Consider the following 16390-nt stretch of genomic DNA (forward strand, 5'->3'; position numbering starts at 1 on the left):
TAATATGGTAAAACACCTTTTTTTTTTTTCTTTCTTCCTGCTGGACACTTCCTCACCTCCCTCAAGATGTTTCCAAATTTTAAAATTAAAGTTGTCGTCTGTGCTGTTAAGATTGTGAAGGAAAACGCTGGCTTTCAAACCATTTTTAAAATGATTTATTCAGGACAGCATACACCAGAAGTTTCACAGCCTTAGAGAAAATACATTTACAAAAACTATCAAAAAAAGGAAATATTAAGATTTTCTCCACACACATCTCCAGATTCAAGTAATACCAAGGGTGGTTTCAAAAGTACAGGTGCCCAGTTAGGTTTGTTTTTGTTTTTTTTCCTCTGACCTGTAATCGTAGCCACAAATGTTTAGCGGTCAAACCACGATGGGTTGCATGACTTCTGTATTTTCAAACCAACAACGAGCCCTGCTATTTCCTACCAGTTGTGGCAGTAAATACATCTCCACAAGCTTTTTCTTGAGCGTTGTATGTGATGGAGAGTCGTCATATTTTTAAGGCGGTCATGCTGGCTATGCAGTGTAACGTCACGAGCGCCAGCACGTTCAGAGCATGTTCAAGGCAGTTCAGTTCTTTCCAGAGAGAGTAAAGCATTCACATCTGGCCCCAAGCTCTCGACACCGTGGTTAGATCTTTGCCAGCTGATACAACGGTACTCTTTGGGTCAAAAATCTCTATTGTCTATAAATGTCTGCACAGTTAGTTATTTAAACACTGATATAAAATAGTGGCAGTCACTTCTTTTTTAGCATTGAAGAGTTTTCAATTTGAATCTGTAGTTTTCATTTGTTGCCCTTGTGCTAGGGAACTCAGTTCATCTCGCCCAGTCAATGGTGGTACATGTACTGACAAACACGCGGTGGGTGAGTCGGATTGTCTTGGTTTCTCACATTTGATTTGGGGAAGATATGAACAGAGACAGAACAAACAGTTTCAAGACTATCGTGCGGAGGCCTGGAGTTGCCAAGAAAAAAATTGTGGGGACAGACAGAAGGGGAGGGGAGGGGAGGGGGTTGTTACGAGTCCATGAGATATAACATGTTCCCTTCATTTGTATGTTTTGAGGCCATAAGATATACCTTGTTCTCTCAATTTAGCAATTGTGAGGCCGCAACGTACCCCTAAATCTATTTATTTTGGGGTCAGAAGATAGTTTGTTCCCTTAGTTCAGTTATTTTGAAGCAGTAAGATATTACTTGCTCCCTCAATTTAGACATCTTGTGTTTTTGAACCATCTTGCGGTCACAAATTAATTAAGCTGCAGGAATACGTTTTATCTCAAGGCTCAAAGTAAAGGTTTTTGGGGTTTTTTTCTATCAATGCCCACAAAAAAAAGTTTTTTTTTTTCTCTTCTCTCTATTATGGCCCCTCCAGGGCTCTGTACTATTGCAGGCCACTGGCCTGCCCACCTGAACGCTTCACAACTTAAGTTGAGAGAATAAGACAGTAGTAGAACAAACCCATTACCATTTTCAATAATCACATATGGATAAACAAATCACAAAGAGTCTTATATTTTCCAAGAGGAGTAGGAGTGCTGGTCTTACTTTCTTAGAATTAAACAGTTCTCCTTATGTAGTCAGTGGAAAACTGAAAGCCTGAATATAATACATAAACTGCAACCTAGTGTTAACACTAGTAGAAAACCCTCTGGGTACGATTTAATGCGGATAAAAATCCACTTTCTTCATGCCACAACATTTACCACAACAGCCATGGATTGTACACTGCCTATTGCTAGGTTGTCCAAACTCGTCAAATAAAAATGCCTAAACCACATTGCTTGTAACCTCAAACCGTCATTTGATAAAATATTAACAAAATATTTACACGTAAAAATTCCAAAGTCTGTTCTATAATTTTTTTTTATTTATTTATTTTTTTTTGCTCATCCAAGGCTTTAAAAAGATAGATTCTTATGGGTTTGTGCTTTTATGTTAAATGTCACTTTGAGATATAATCTAACCCTGAAGTTTTACAAAAGATATTATTTCTGCATCATCAGAGATTGTCCGTGTACAAGATTGTTCTTTCGATAAATTTTGAATTATAAAGCAGTTAACGATATTCGGGTACAGTTGCTCAACTGTTATTGGCTCGTGTGTGAACGGGAAGCTGGATTAAAGGCCAACTTGATTTCTGAATAAAAGAATCCTCCTTCATTATTTAAGATGCAAGAGTGGCTCTCTCCTATGTAGCCTGCTGATTATTTTGGCTAACGATTATTGGGATCACCACACAAGCAGGTGCAGGTCATACAACCAACGGTGGTGATTTCCTAAAGCGGTTGAGGAGAGAGAGGAAGAAGATTCAAACAGAATTCAAGATGGCTTCTCACGAAGCGCCCAGGGGAAGATGATGAGGATTTTGTGGGCGAACCTGGAAGTTAGCATTGCTGTGAGTTCCCTCAACCAGAAGCCAATGAGGTTTTACACTGGTTTTCGGATTATTGCAGAAAAGACTGGTGATTTTTTTTTTTTTTTTTGTGTGAGAGTAGCATGTTTTGTTTGGTAAGATAATCTCAACAAATAAAACATGGCGCCATCTTATTCCGTAGAATGAAATGAAATGTGAAGCCAATGTTAGCCACAGATCTTATGATGGGCATTAAACCAAAAACCCGCTGGCTTTAAGATGAGGGAACCAGATGTCGAACAATGCTGACTTATTTATGGGTTTTCAAACCCATTCCAGCGCCACTCTGTAGTCTGGTGTGTGACTTCAAAACATTTATACCTCCCTCGACTGTCTGTTGCATAGTGTTGATATGAGAGACAACATGGGGTCACGGGGTCCACACAGTCCGTCCTCGTCCCTGTCTGATTTGAACCATTTCAGCGTCAGCCTCCCAACAATATTGTTTACATGACAACCATGACAAATACAAAAAATTTAAATAGTTAACCAATGACATACAAAAAAGACTTGAATGGGACTGCGTCCCTCTCTCTTTGTATTTTTTGATCAAACCTTTGTCTTCATCTCCACCCGGTCACGTTGTTCTTATCCGATCCAATCTCTCTCTGTGTGTTCTTGTCGTCTCATTTCCAGCATCTCGCCGTCATTTCCGCCTTGTGTCACTCCATCCTCTCTTTCAGTGCCTACTCAGTGCGGTGAGTGTGGTTTTCGTGGTGGTTATTCTCTCCCTCCATCTCCTGGTGACTGAAGAGGTAGCTCCACCAGGTTTTAGAGTGGGGCATCTGTCTGGTCGTCCCAGCATTCTTTAACCTCTTCATTTCCTGCAAAATTTTTTTTAAAAAAATGGACAAACAATAGCGTGAGGAATTTATTCATTGCCACATTACGAAATGTTTAGTTTCTATCATTTAATAATGCTGGATGACATAACTGGATTCCTCACCCCTTTGTCTAAAAGGCTGTCAAACTCGTCGCTCATCCTTCGGAGCTGCTGGCCATATTTCTTGGCAGCCCAGAGGGCAGGCGGAGCTGACTTGGACCGTCCCCTGAATGGAGCCCCTTCTGTGGGTGTACCTGCCTCATCCTCCCCCCTGGCCTGGAGCTCCTCGTCTCTGGAGACAGTGGAAGCATGGGACTCCGAGTTCAGCCGGAGTCGACCCATCGCTGCATGGAAGACGGAAGGGTGTGAGAGGTGAGCGATTTTACACAGAAGCACATCTAAATGAATATAAATGAAGAGAGAGAGCAGAGGTTTTGTTGCTTAAATTTGAATAATAATAATTAAAACAAGCAAAAACACATTGCAGTCAAGTGATAAATATCAGATGATAACTTATTATTTTGAATTAGATAAAAATCTGTAAATTAATCAGAAAACAGATGAAAAAAATGTCCAGGTGACATCATCACGTTGTTGGTGCCATCTGACTTAATCTAGAAGCCAAGAAATTCAGTTTACTGTCACAAAACCTAAAAAAGCAGAGAAATCCTTCAGGATCTTTTTAAAAGCTTAACAACAGTCAACAGTGAAGTGAATACTCAATTCATTTTCTGCCCACCCACCCCATTAAGCGACTGATAGGTTAAAGTCTTTGGCAGATGATGAATATTTTTTTTAAAAAAAGGAGCCAAATCCAAGAAGAGTGAAAATAAAAAGTGGAAAATAATTTCAGCAGGTCCAAGGAAACTGATGACGCAGGATTAGCAGAAATATATTTTTTGGTCTGAAAACAAAAATTATAGTTTTTTTTGGTTTTTTTTCTTGGCAATTCATCGAAAAATTGTTGTTGGTTTTTGTGTTTTTTTTTTTAAATCAGTGTTAAGTCAGGGTCTAGTTTGCCAAGGGGGCTGCATAACGGAGAGACACTGTCCTGAAAAGAGTGGCAGACATTAAGCTCGCAATGACGGATGCTGCAGAGTCATTCAACAACTCTCTAGCAATCAAGAAATACGGTGTGATGGATTGTAATTTTGGAAGATGGCAAACCCGAACAGATCATCTTAAAGAAAATGCCACAAGTCAAAGAAAAGCTCGCTGTGGTCCTGATATCAGCCACTTCCAAGAAAGTGACAACACAGTAATATAAAGTTGTTGTTTGTTTTTTTTTCCCCTTTTTAAATTTTGTCCAAATAAAAATGAAGAGATTAACGCTATCATCCATGACAACCAGCAGCCCTGCGTTGGAGCGTTTAACAGGACCGAGCAAGAGCATCTTTCACTAATGACACAAAAGCTTCTTTGTACTTTGCTTTTTCAATGTGACGCTGTGGAGCTACAATTATGTGGTACCCAGCAAGCAGTTTTTGAAGACATTTGGCCGGTTATATAACGATATGTATCATATGATTTCCCATTGCAGTGTATTCTGACTAAGTCCTATGGTGGCCCATGTACCGTGACCCAGCCGGTTAAAAATATAAGTGGCTGTCCTGTTAAATCTCATCATCTCATAACAAAACACACCAGGATTGATGCCAATAACCTGGACACGCATACACTGTTGACAGTTGGTCCAGAAATACCACAAACTAGGAGTGCTTTGTCCTAATCATTTATGAAAGATGGCTGTTAAAAAAAAAAATACCACTTTTGAATAAATCTTAGCTCCCATTAAAAAAAACAACAACAACTGAATGAAGAACGGCACTGATCCGCATTTGTACTAGGTGGTTGTTAATTCCGCTCAAGGAGATTTTGGCATCATCTGGCCCCAGTGACCCTGGTGTTCCCTACCTGCCATTCTCAGCTCTGGTATATTGAGGGTGTGTCCTTGAGTAAGCTGCTGCTCATGCTCAGTAGACGATCGGTTGCTGTCTCCTTCCTCTACCTCCTCGGAGGGTTCTGACTCGCTGTCGGAAATGGTGAAGTTTGCAGCCATCGCGACATCTGAAGAAGGTAGATGCCTTGAAACGGAGAATGTGTTTGTTAGAGACTGACAGTGATACAGTGAAAACATCCAAAATGACTTCACAACAGCAGCAACAATAAAGGAATATATATATATATATATATATATATATATATATATATATATATATATATATATATACACACACTTAACACTATTGACGCATAGAACAAGTCAACTGGTCGGTAGAGTAAGTAGCACAGACATGGGGCATGCTGCCCATACATGTGAAGACTGAGACATTACATCTCCATAATGAAACAGTCAGTGGTATCAAAGTGGTTATAGGAATGGTGTGCTACCCTTTAATGTGTACGCTGAACATTAACTAATTATTCAAGAGTCATAAAATGGCATCATATATCCTTGACGCTGCCCCTCTAACACACCCAGCAGGCTAGTTATCTTTCTGTCTTAGCTGCCCTGATATTAGCCAGTTCAAAGGTATTCACTGTGTAACAGCCCGGAAGATAGCGGAGTTCTGTCCACAACATAGACCCCCATCTGATATAATTCACCACCTTTCACCGTTATACGGCCAGCCAAAGCACCTTTTATCCTCCGGTCAAAACACGGACTCCCTTGTTTTGTTGTTGACTGAAGAGGACAAAAGAAACTTCCTACAGAGCGGAAGCTGATGTGGGGCTACGTTAACAAGCCACTTCGGTAAAACTAGATGGTAACGGTTAGGTTTCCTTACCCGAATTTTTAATAAATCGAGCCACAAAAAAGTGCGACTGTGTCTCCAGCAGCTGTTGTTGTTGTTGTTATCGGCGTCTTGTCTTTTTAGTGTACAATACAGTTTGCTGTGCGCTCACCCAATCGCCGCGCGTCACTGCACCGCCGCTGCGCGCTGACGTCACTGTTGCGAGCTAGGACTGGGCTGTGGCTTTGTTTGGGTTACCTTTATACCGTAATGATGGGTATAGAGGCGCAATAAGCCTTTTGATAGCCACAAGTAATGAGGGGGGGGGGGGTGTTGGTGCCAGGTTTATGTAAAGTGGTCATCTTAACTCATACTAATGCTGCTGCTACTTCTGCAACTGCTATTACAACACAACAACAGTAACGATGGTAACAGCTAATAATATGACTTGTATGTCAAACCCTCTTTCAGCAGCAGGGGGGGCTGCAGGACTTCACACTGAGCTGTCGCTTGTCTGCCACACTCAGCTTCCCCCTCCGTCACCGAGTGTCTGCTCCTTTGGCTAAAAACTAAGTTTTTAACAGACAGTATTCGGCCCTGTACATGGCAGACATCTTGTCAAACCAGGAAAAGAGCAGGTCAAATTTGTGATACTGTTTTATAATTAAATAGAATGGTACTTTGCATTTCTCCCAGCTGATGTCATGGTTGATTGTAAAGCTAGTTATGATCATAATAATGATGATGATAATAGTGATAACAATAATAGCTATTATTATTATTATTATATACCCGTTATATTATAATACCCGTTAGGTATTAGGTAGGACGATTAATTTCTGGGAAGCTGATCCGCATGAATACATTTACAACACGGTCCCTTCACTTTACCCTCCTGCCCTTTCCTTCATGTCAACACAGAAAGTCAGCTATGTAATTATCTACCATTTATTTCCAGAGCTGCCTCTCTTCTTCCCCTCCTCCTTTATTTCGGTCTTTTCTCTGCCTCACTTGATCTCATGTGAGCCTCTTGTGAGGTCCCGTATAACTGTAGCTTTTATTTATTTATTTTTGCTGTCTAAATAATCGACCCTGGAGTAGGAGGAGCAAGCTGGATTCACAGCGTTGAGTTGCGGCTTCAGTGAGAGTCCATCCACATAAAAGTGATTTCAGTATATAAGCTTAAACATGTAAAAATAAACACACACTCTGCTTTTATTACACTGATGGAAGGATAGACAACACATTTGAAGTTTTTGTCGGAGGGTTTACAGAAATAATACATGGGAGTTCTTTTAGTTGGATAAGTGCGTTGTTTGAGAACAATAGTAATATCCATCCATCTTCTTCCGCTTATCCTGTTAAGGGTCGTGGGGGGGTGGAGCCTATCCCAGCAGTCTTCGGGCGAGAGGCGGGGTTCACCCTGGACAGGTCACCAGTCCATCACAGGGACAACACATACAGACAGACAACCATTCACACTCACAGTCACACCTACGGTCAATTTAGAGTATCAATCAGCCTCGTCCTCTCTTGATGTCTTTGGACTGTGGGAGGAAGCTGGAGTACCAGAGAGAACCCACACAGGAACAGGGAGAACATGCAGACTCACCCAGAAAGATCCGTGCTGGAGCCGGGGCTTGAACCCGGAGCCTTCTTGCTGTGAGGCGACAGTGCTGACCACTGCACCACCATGCCGCCTTAATATCTATATCATCGCTTTTAGTATGTATGATGTGTGTGCATATTTTTTCGCTGAATAAATCAACAAAGGCGTATATTTGAGGCATTAAAATGTTATATTACCATCAAGACTAAGTGTTTGAGGTTGTTTGAGTGAGAGGAGATGCTCTTGTGTGTGCACTTTCATACAAAATAACAGAGAGGGTGTATCTTTCTTAAATGTGGAGGATTTTAATCTGAGGGACCCATACAATTAGCATCCATTTATATCTCTGTGTACCAGCCTCGCCCTGCCTCCCTGCCCTTCGTCTCATGGTTATTTTGGGAAACAGAGGCGTATGCACTCCCACACAGGCTCCAAACTACCACTCAGTGTGTGTGTGTGTGTGTGTGTGTGTGTGTGTGGCTGTTTCGAGCAGCTCCTGAAATGTTCTTTCCAATTCAATGCCAGGACACTGCCTGTCTGTGGCAACCGCAGCCTCCTTCAATGCCCTTTCAAATATTTCCCCCTTCCTGCAGACCCATGCTCAGTCAGTTAGCTCTATAGAGGGAGACGGGGAAGATGAAGAGCAGGATTTGAATTAGATGAAGTGTGAGAGAGATGTTGGTGAAAAGAGAGGGTGATTTTAGTTTCCTAATCCACAAAAGAAGAGAAGCACATCTGAAGTGAGAGGGAGTGATCCAGATACAGAAAGTGGGGAAAAAAAGCAACAGATGGAAAAGAGAAAAAAATTCGGTAAGAACTGAAAAAGTGGCAATGAATGGCGGAGTTTTAGGAGATCATCATAAAAAAAAAAAAAAAGAAAGGGGAAAAAAAAGAATAAGGAATAAATTAATCTGAGAGGCAGAAACTAGCAGAGTGGCCCTAGGTGAAAGAGGCAAGGGCAGGGAAAGAACAAACCAAGCCTACATCAGAGCAGCTCCACTCCTCCGGTCTCATTCAGCTGGAGCCCTTTCATCACTTCTCTCAGTACATGCTCATTATAGAGCAACCGCTCCCTTGGTGGACAACTAAATCACTCTGTGATCACAAGGTTGACATATGGCTGCTTTCTAATTCACCCTACCCGTGTACCTTGCTAGTCTCGAAGACTAACTTTAGCCGAGAACCTGTGAAAGGAAAGTTCTCTCTTCCCATCCATTCATTTTGTACTCCACTTATTCGTTAAGGGTCACAGGGGGGCTGGAGCCTTTCCCAGCTGCCATTGGGCGAGAGGCGGGGTTCACTCTGGACGGGTTGCCAGTCCATCGTAAGGCCATCAGGAACAATTAGGGGCTCAGTGACTTGCTCAAGGATGCTTGGACGTGGTCACCGGGGGGAGCGAGGATCCAACCAGCGACCCTCCGGTTTCTAGACAGCCACTCTACCTCCGAACCATGCTGCCCCCGTTTCTCTCTTTATCCGCAAAAATACTTTGATTACCGAATACATTTTACTCTCTCGTGCCTCTGCCAAGCTTCTGACTGCAGCAGGGTGAAAAACTGGCATGACTCTATAAACAATTTGTTTAATTTGTAAAAAAGGAAATTTTTAAGTAGTTTGTGGAAGTCCCCACTCCCCAACACTGATTGTAACAACAACTGGGTACACTAGCCATTAATATTGCTATTATAGTATTAGAGTCTTATCTAATGAGATGGTACCCTGGATGGCATCACCCTGGCCCCCAGCACTACCGTAAGGAACCTAGGAGTTCTCTTTGATCAGAATGTGTCTTTCAACTTCCACATTAAGCGAATCTCTAGGACGCTTTCTTTCATCGATGTAACATCGCTCAGGCCAGGCACATCCTGTCTCAAGAAAATGTAGAAAAACTAGTCTGTGCTTTTGTCACTTCCAGGCTGGATTACTGCAATTCTGGAACCTTCTTCCAGATTCAGTCCGGGATGCAGACACCCTCTGTACATTTAAGAGCCGACTTAAGACTTTCCTTTTTGATAAAGCTTATAGTTGGGGCTGGCTTCATCTAGCCCTTAGATATGCTGCTATAGGCTTAGACTAGAGGGGGATCTCCCATGGTGCACTGGGCTTCTCTCTCCTCCTCCCTGTCCGCTCTGTCCTCCTATACTCATGTTTTACGAGCTCGTCTTCTTTGCCAGTGTCTTTGTGCTTCCCCTCATCCCAGATCCCAGGTGCTGCTGGAGGAGGCTACAGACCTGAAGAGGCTCAAGCCTCTACCCTTAGTATCACCGGGTCACGGCCCCGTCTGTCCATCATTCTCTCTCTCTTTATCTCTGCCCCTCTCTTTCCTTCTGCATATCTGTCTTCCTCCATTATCTGTCCTTGTCTCTACCCTGCTCCCCTGTTCTCTTTCCCCCCAACCGGTCAAAGCAGACGTCCATCCCCACTGATCCTGGATCTGCTCCAAGTAAGTACCTTTCTTTAGGGGCAACAGTTTATAAATTGTGTTTTACAATGAGACTGTCAAGTAAACATTTCAGTCTTTCGTTAACTTCTTCTTTTACTTAACTGGACAGAAACATCTCACCCATATATATATATTCCCGTACAGGCTTCCCTCAACCCTCTAATGCTATCACTTAAGGTTGCGTTGTTTTCATGTGGTTATAGGGTGTGTTTGTGTGTGTGTGTGTGTGTGTGTGTGTGTCTGTCTGTGTGTGTGGTCACACAGCATCTGAAGGATCTGTAGTTTTTTTTTTGGGGCCTATATATGCACTCCAGATGCGAAGCCTAAAGTGCATGTCTGTCATTATAGTGTCTAATGACAGCTAATGAATGGTTGTAGTTCATGTATCAGTGAAGACACTGTGAGTGGGATGTGATTTCAACTTTTGCAACTAAATTTCACATCATCAATAAAAAAGTATTTCACATCCCAGTAACGTGCGATTCTGCTTTAATTGTCTGCTGGATGTGTTTTTTTTTGTTAGTTCATATTTCCATTGCGTAGTCTTGCCTGCAGCCCACCGTATTTTTATGCTTCACTTAGACATCCTGATAGACGTGGTGCCATACAGTCAAGTGTCTTCAATTAATGTTGACTTGTTAAATCTATAACGATTTTCTATACCGCTTATCCGTAAAGGGTCTCATGGGGGGTGGAGCCTATCCCAGCTGACATTGGGCGAGAGGCGGGGTTCACCCTGGACGGATCGCCAGTCCATCACAGGGCCATCAGGAGCAATTAGGGGTTCAGTATCTTGCTCAAGGATACTTGGACATTGTCACTGGGGGAAGTGGTTGCTAGGCGGCCGCTCTACCTCCCAACCACACCGCCAAGTTTGGATGTATGACATAGAACTTACGTAGTTCTTTAGTTGATAGAGGGGCTTGTTTGGACTTTTTCATCTTTTATAAGAGGGCATGTCATCAATCCTTCTTAAATATTCGATTTATTTTGTTTTGAAAGAAATGACAGGCAGGAAATTGGATGGAGAGCTGCAACATGGTAGAAAACAAGTCACATTTTCAGCCCAGATGAGTACATGGTATCAGAATTACTAGATTTGGTTTCCTCATTGTTGCTGCCTGCCTCTGCTCTTAATCCTCCCTTCTGTCTCGCTCTCATTTCACCTTCCCACCAACTCTCATCTCTTCATTCTGTCAATCCCTTTTCAATCTATCCACCTTAGTGCCGTGCATCACTTTTCGGTCCATCTGCGTCTTCTCTTCTTCCCTGTAATTCTCTTGTTTCCCTCGCCCATCATCTCGCTCCTCTCTTCCCTTTGTCAGAATTTTAGTTCTGCATCTCTTTCCTCCCCCCTTGTGTATCTGGGTTGCTGAGTGAACTAGTTCATGTTCAGAGCTTGCAATCCAATGGTGTCATTGCTCCTGTTTAATTGATGTTGTTTGATAGAAACAAGCTGTTTGTTGGACACAGACGCACCAACAAGCTGGGAATCGGGAGGTAAGCAAAACTTTTCAGGGGACTATGTTTGCAGATTTTCTGATTCCCCTCCTCTCTTCCTAATTGTGGACTATTTGCTTTACTGTGATTGCCCGTTTCCCAGCAAAGTTGGTAAAGTGCTGCAGAGGGAGCCGTGTAATCACATTAACAAACCATCAAAAGCTGATGAGACCTTATTGGCTCCCACATGTCCCTGTCAGCAGAAGAGAAATGGGGGTAATAATATTAGCATAGCAACGCAAATCTACATGAACATAACAATACAAAGCGTTGACAGATGACTTCCATTAAAAGGATCGGAGCTTGATCATATTTGCCAATAATCCAGAGTATTTCTCATCACACTACAAGTCCAAATTCTTCAACTCAACATTTTCATACCCTCGGAATCCAATGACGGATGCTTCAATGCTTCAAATTTGGACATGTTAACCCATGACATGCACTTGAACATGAAAGATGTGTGTTTACGTGGTTACAGTGCATGCGTGTGTGTGTGTGTGTGTGTGTGTGTGTGTCTGTGTGTGTAGTGAGATGAATCAGCATAAAAGGTCAGTGTTGCTTGAGGGAAGAAAAAAACAAAAAAAGAGAGGCCAAAACTGATGAATTAGCATTTTGGAATCGCTTTATTTTGCAATACTGCAGGTTGCGTTTTAGTGTGAGACACAGTGAGAAAGGGACCAGATGCACGAACGTGATTGTAGCGCTTTTCAGACGTGATCTGACGTCGCTCTTGTTTCTGTCGTGACAATGTGGTACGATGAGGACACCTTAATAAATGAATATTAAATGCCTAGTTGCATATAAGCGTGCTGAATAATCATCGCTTATGCATAATAAACAATTTATTAATGCTGTCATGCTTCTTGTAAAGTGGGGGACAGGTATCCCTGAAGTCAAACTTCCTCCTTTAATCCCACCCCCCCCCAATTTGTTCATCCATCTTTGCTATAACCTGTAAATGATTTTTAGACCTTTTTATTTAATTTTAATAAACGGTTAACTCTGCTTTACTGTTACTGATGTACCCTTATGGTATCGTGAGTAAATGATTACCAGATGCATCCGTAAACTGTTAATAAAGCACGTTAGTTAATGTTTTGACAGTTAACATTTAACTAACTGTTATGAATGTTGCTGTATTGTTAAACAAATGAATAATTATTAGGCACATTAGGTAATCCTTAAATAACCGTTAATAAGCTTGAGCATTAGCAATTTTTTTTTTTTTATTAATGTAGCCTCATTGAAAAGTGTGTAACAATGATGGGTGTATTTGGTCACTATTTGGAGTGGTGTGTGCGGCTTTTGCAAAGGAGAAAGATACATTGCATCTTTTTTTGGGGGGGGGGATTGGGTTACGTGTGTATTTCGCAATTTAGAAGGGCGTTAGCTGATTTGTCTGTAGTGTTGTTGTTTTTTTTATGAAATAGTTACCGTTTGTAAAATAAGGACAATAAGGCCCAAGCAGTGCATTTTCCCCGACTTATAAGGAAGTCAGCCCGAATCCACATGATTCTCTGTTCGTGTGCGCCCTTGAGTGATGTGTGCATGTCTGCCATGGACCTGATTGGTTTCTCCCTGATTAATCAGCCGCTCCATTTCGACAGAGATCAATAGCCTTGCAGGCAGCTGGAGGTGGTCCACATCTCATCTGAACCCCTGTGAGTATGCGTGTATTAGTGAATCAGGAAGTGCCGGTCTTAATGTGTATGTAATCTGCTAATATGTGTGTGTGCATGTGTGTGTGTGTGTGTGTGTGTGTATTCAGACTGCTGATGTCACACTCTACAATATAAAGCGTCGAGTATTTGTGTGTATATGTCAGTCGCAGTATGCACTTAGCCATTGACTTCTGTTGTGATTGATGATGCGCCTAACAGCCAGAACACCACAGCAACAGAAGCTTGATGCACTTTGATGGCCGTTAGTTCTCTAATGGCCTCAAGTGGACGGATCCCAATCAACCAGTGGGTGTGCGGGTTGTATCGGCGTTTTACCCAATTATAGACGGCGCATTCTCAGAAATAAGACATTCCTGAAATAGTGGTTTAAAAGCAAGCAAGGGATACAGATACGTCCTAAAAAGTGAAGGTCTTAAAAGTGAAAACGCACCCAGCAAAAAAAAGAAAGAAAGAAAGAAAAAAATTAAGTATATATGTAGCATATCACTTTAAGATAAAGGAGCTTGTTTTGAAGACATCTTATTTTAAGAAACCTTAATAAATCGATATTATTGACGCCACACTGGCAGATTATTTTACTTATTACAACCAGGAGAAATAAGCATTTCATCTCTCATCCGTGTGTTGCTTCTGTTTCAGCTAGTTTAAAGAACAATGGGACATAATGACTGAGGCTGATGTGTCTGTCTCTATGTGTTGGCCCTATGATGGACTGGGGACCCGTCCAGGGTGAACCCCGCCTCTCGCCCGAAAGCTGCTGGGATAGGCTCCACCCCCCCGCCACCCTTAACAGAATAAGCAGTAGAAAATGAATGGATGGATGTCTGAGAAGGTAGGCAGGAGAGGGCAAGAGTTCACCAGCTGGTGTGAGGGGGGAAAACAGTGGCTGACGGTTCATTTTAATGTAATCCAGGCTCATTTGCTCATCGTCCTTCTCATCATTTAGCTCAGTTTCACAGCTCCCTGATGGACTGTACTCGACCGGACTTAAAATGACTTTTGTGGTCTGACACAATGAGTCTCATGAATAATCAGGAGCCAACAATACTTTAGAAGGACGTACTGTACAAGTGAAGTCAGCTCAAATAAAGTAAAATGACTTGATTACTGGGCAACCGTGCGATCACAGTCAAATATCTGAACTGGCTTTACTGGTACACAAAACTATTCTGGAATGGGCTTCTGGGAATTTGGCCTTTATGAACCTTTTATTTATGCTATGTAACTTCACTAATCACACATTCTTCTTAGTGCACGCACACACACACACACACACACACACACACACCGTCATTCTGTGCTGTTATTAACGGTTGCAAGGTGATGCAACACCTTCTGAAAACTTCACAAATTGCAAGAAGAGGAAGTGATAGTGCTATTCTTGCAGGATAAATCTAACACGATGCATATTCAGATACTTATTATCAAATAGGTGCTGTTTTCAAGTCAAGCAGATCAAGAAGTTGTCGTTGGTTTTCCCCATGGAGTGAAAGTTAGTTTATTTACTTTCTTGCCAAGAAATTGATGAGAGGGACGACACCCTCACACACCGATGATTTACAGCCTACGCGTCTCTCCTACGTGATCTCAAAGTGTTGCATATAAATGTCATGCCAGTTTAATGGTATTTGGCTTGTCACGTCTATGCATTTTAACCCATTCATGACCTACAAATTAACTATGTCGATACAAGTATCCGAGAGTATCACTTGGGGAAAAAAAGGAAGTGGTCAAAGACAGGAAAATGTCCCGGGTGACGTGAGAATGATGAGTCAGCACATGAACACAAAATAAATGTCAAATGTGTGAAGGGATATTTTCGTATTAAATTCAGCGTCAGAAAATGGTATGTCATGATGGATCAGTCCATTTAAGGTCAGGTTAGATTTCAGCACCAACACAAAAAAAAAATAATATATATATATATATATATATATATAAAAAAATTTTAATGAATTGCAGCGTCATAAATTGGACTTGAACACCAGTCTCCAACTGCAGGGTCTCATGAAAATGGTGCCTACCACCAATTTAACCTGCCTGTCAATGGAGACTTTGTCATGTTTTAAACGACGAACCAGGGAATGTTGATGCCCGCCGCAACCATTTGGGTTTTTTTTTTCTGCATTGCTATCATCGTTTACCCTGCTACCACATTTACGCAGAGGATTCCTCCTATCGTGACGCGTGCAGCAGATTTGAGCCAGTAATGTGTCTTCGCGGATTCGTCCGCTAAATTTAAGAGTACAGCCAGCATCTGTCCATCATAGCACCCCGCACCTGTCTCATAAATGTGTGTGTTTTTTGTATGGATTAGAAAACAAGGTATTAGCAAGCGGAAGTCGTGCTAAGCTATGCTAACGAGCTGCTGGCAGTAGTTCTATGGTGTTCATCGAACTGCTAGTTAATTCATACTTGCTAAGCGGCTATAGATGCAGGTTTTTGCTCCCCCTGGTACAATTGGAAGGCTCTTTGACGTTGTAGTAATCCTCCCCACAGTGGAGTCAAGGCATGCCGAATAGGAACACGTGTTAAATGGCTGAACACAATATCGATATGAGCACATTGTGTTTGGCGTTGCATTGAATAGACCGGTTTACATCACCCACAAAGGAGACAGTTGTAAGGCACAGCGAAGGGAGGGGGGGGGGGGGGGGGGGGCAAATCTGTGAGAAGAGCTAGCCTAGTTTTTGCTCACTTGTTTCATGCCAACTGTAAGCCTGCCAAAGTCTGTGAAAGACATAAAAAGAAGCAGCATGTAGTGTTCATCAAAAGACTCAGTCAAAAGTTCAGCTTGTAAACTACGCTGGCCTCTATTCAAAATGCAACAGGTTTCACAACCTGCAGCTTTGGCACCACGTAATTCCCTACTCGTATTTCCTCAATCTGACATTTCCCTGTCGGGGTATTGGTAGCATAATACAATCATTTTTTAATGCATTATCTCTCCGTGTAGACCTTGAGACGACTGCCGTCGTCTTGACACAAACTAATAGGCATTGATTCAAAAAGAGAGTCTGACTCAGGCTAATTAAAGTGTTTCTATAACACCTCAAATGCACATGGAGAAAAGGCTCTCTCTCTCTCTTTTTTTTTTTAACAAGACAAAGGGATGTGTTGCCAAGAATATATGCTAATTTATATAAAATACCAATTCATTTGAGTAAATT

The 16390-nt window shown here is 42.0% G+C and overlaps 2 protein-coding genes across 2 annotated transcripts in view; one reads left to right on the forward strand and one right to left on the reverse strand.

The window, feature by feature from the left end:
* Positions 1 to 139: 139 nt before the first annotated feature.
* badb (BCL2 associated agonist of cell death b) lies at positions 140 to 6195 on the reverse strand. The gene is made up of 4 exons (XM_086197776.1): positions 6038 to 6195; positions 5163 to 5332; positions 3372 to 3592; positions 140 to 3249 (listed from the first exon to the last, which is right to left on the reverse strand). The coding sequence occupies exons 2-4, from the start codon at positions 5305 to 5307 to the stop codon at positions 3112 to 3114; spliced, it is 504 nt and encodes a 167-aa protein (XP_086053902.1). The 5' UTR covers positions 5308 to 5332; positions 6038 to 6195; the 3' UTR covers positions 140 to 3111.
* Positions 6196 to 11399: 5204 nt separating this feature from the next.
* The window catches only part of slc8a4b (solute carrier family 8 member 4b), a 125881-nt gene continuing 120890 nt past the window's right edge, over positions 11400 to 16390 (forward strand). The window contains exon 1 of the mRNA XM_086197741.1: positions 11400 to 11535. The gene's annotated coding sequence lies outside the window, so the exon portion shown is untranslated. The remainder of the gene's footprint in view (positions 11536 to 16390) is intronic.

This window comes from Aulostomus chinensis, chromosome 24, assembly GCF_037954235.1.
Source record: "Aulostomus chinensis isolate RoL2024-O1b breed Wild chromosome 24, RoL_Achi_v1.0, whole genome shotgun sequence".
In the NCBI taxonomy this organism is placed as follows: Eukaryota; Metazoa; Chordata; class Actinopteri; order Syngnathiformes; family Aulostomidae; genus Aulostomus; species Aulostomus chinensis.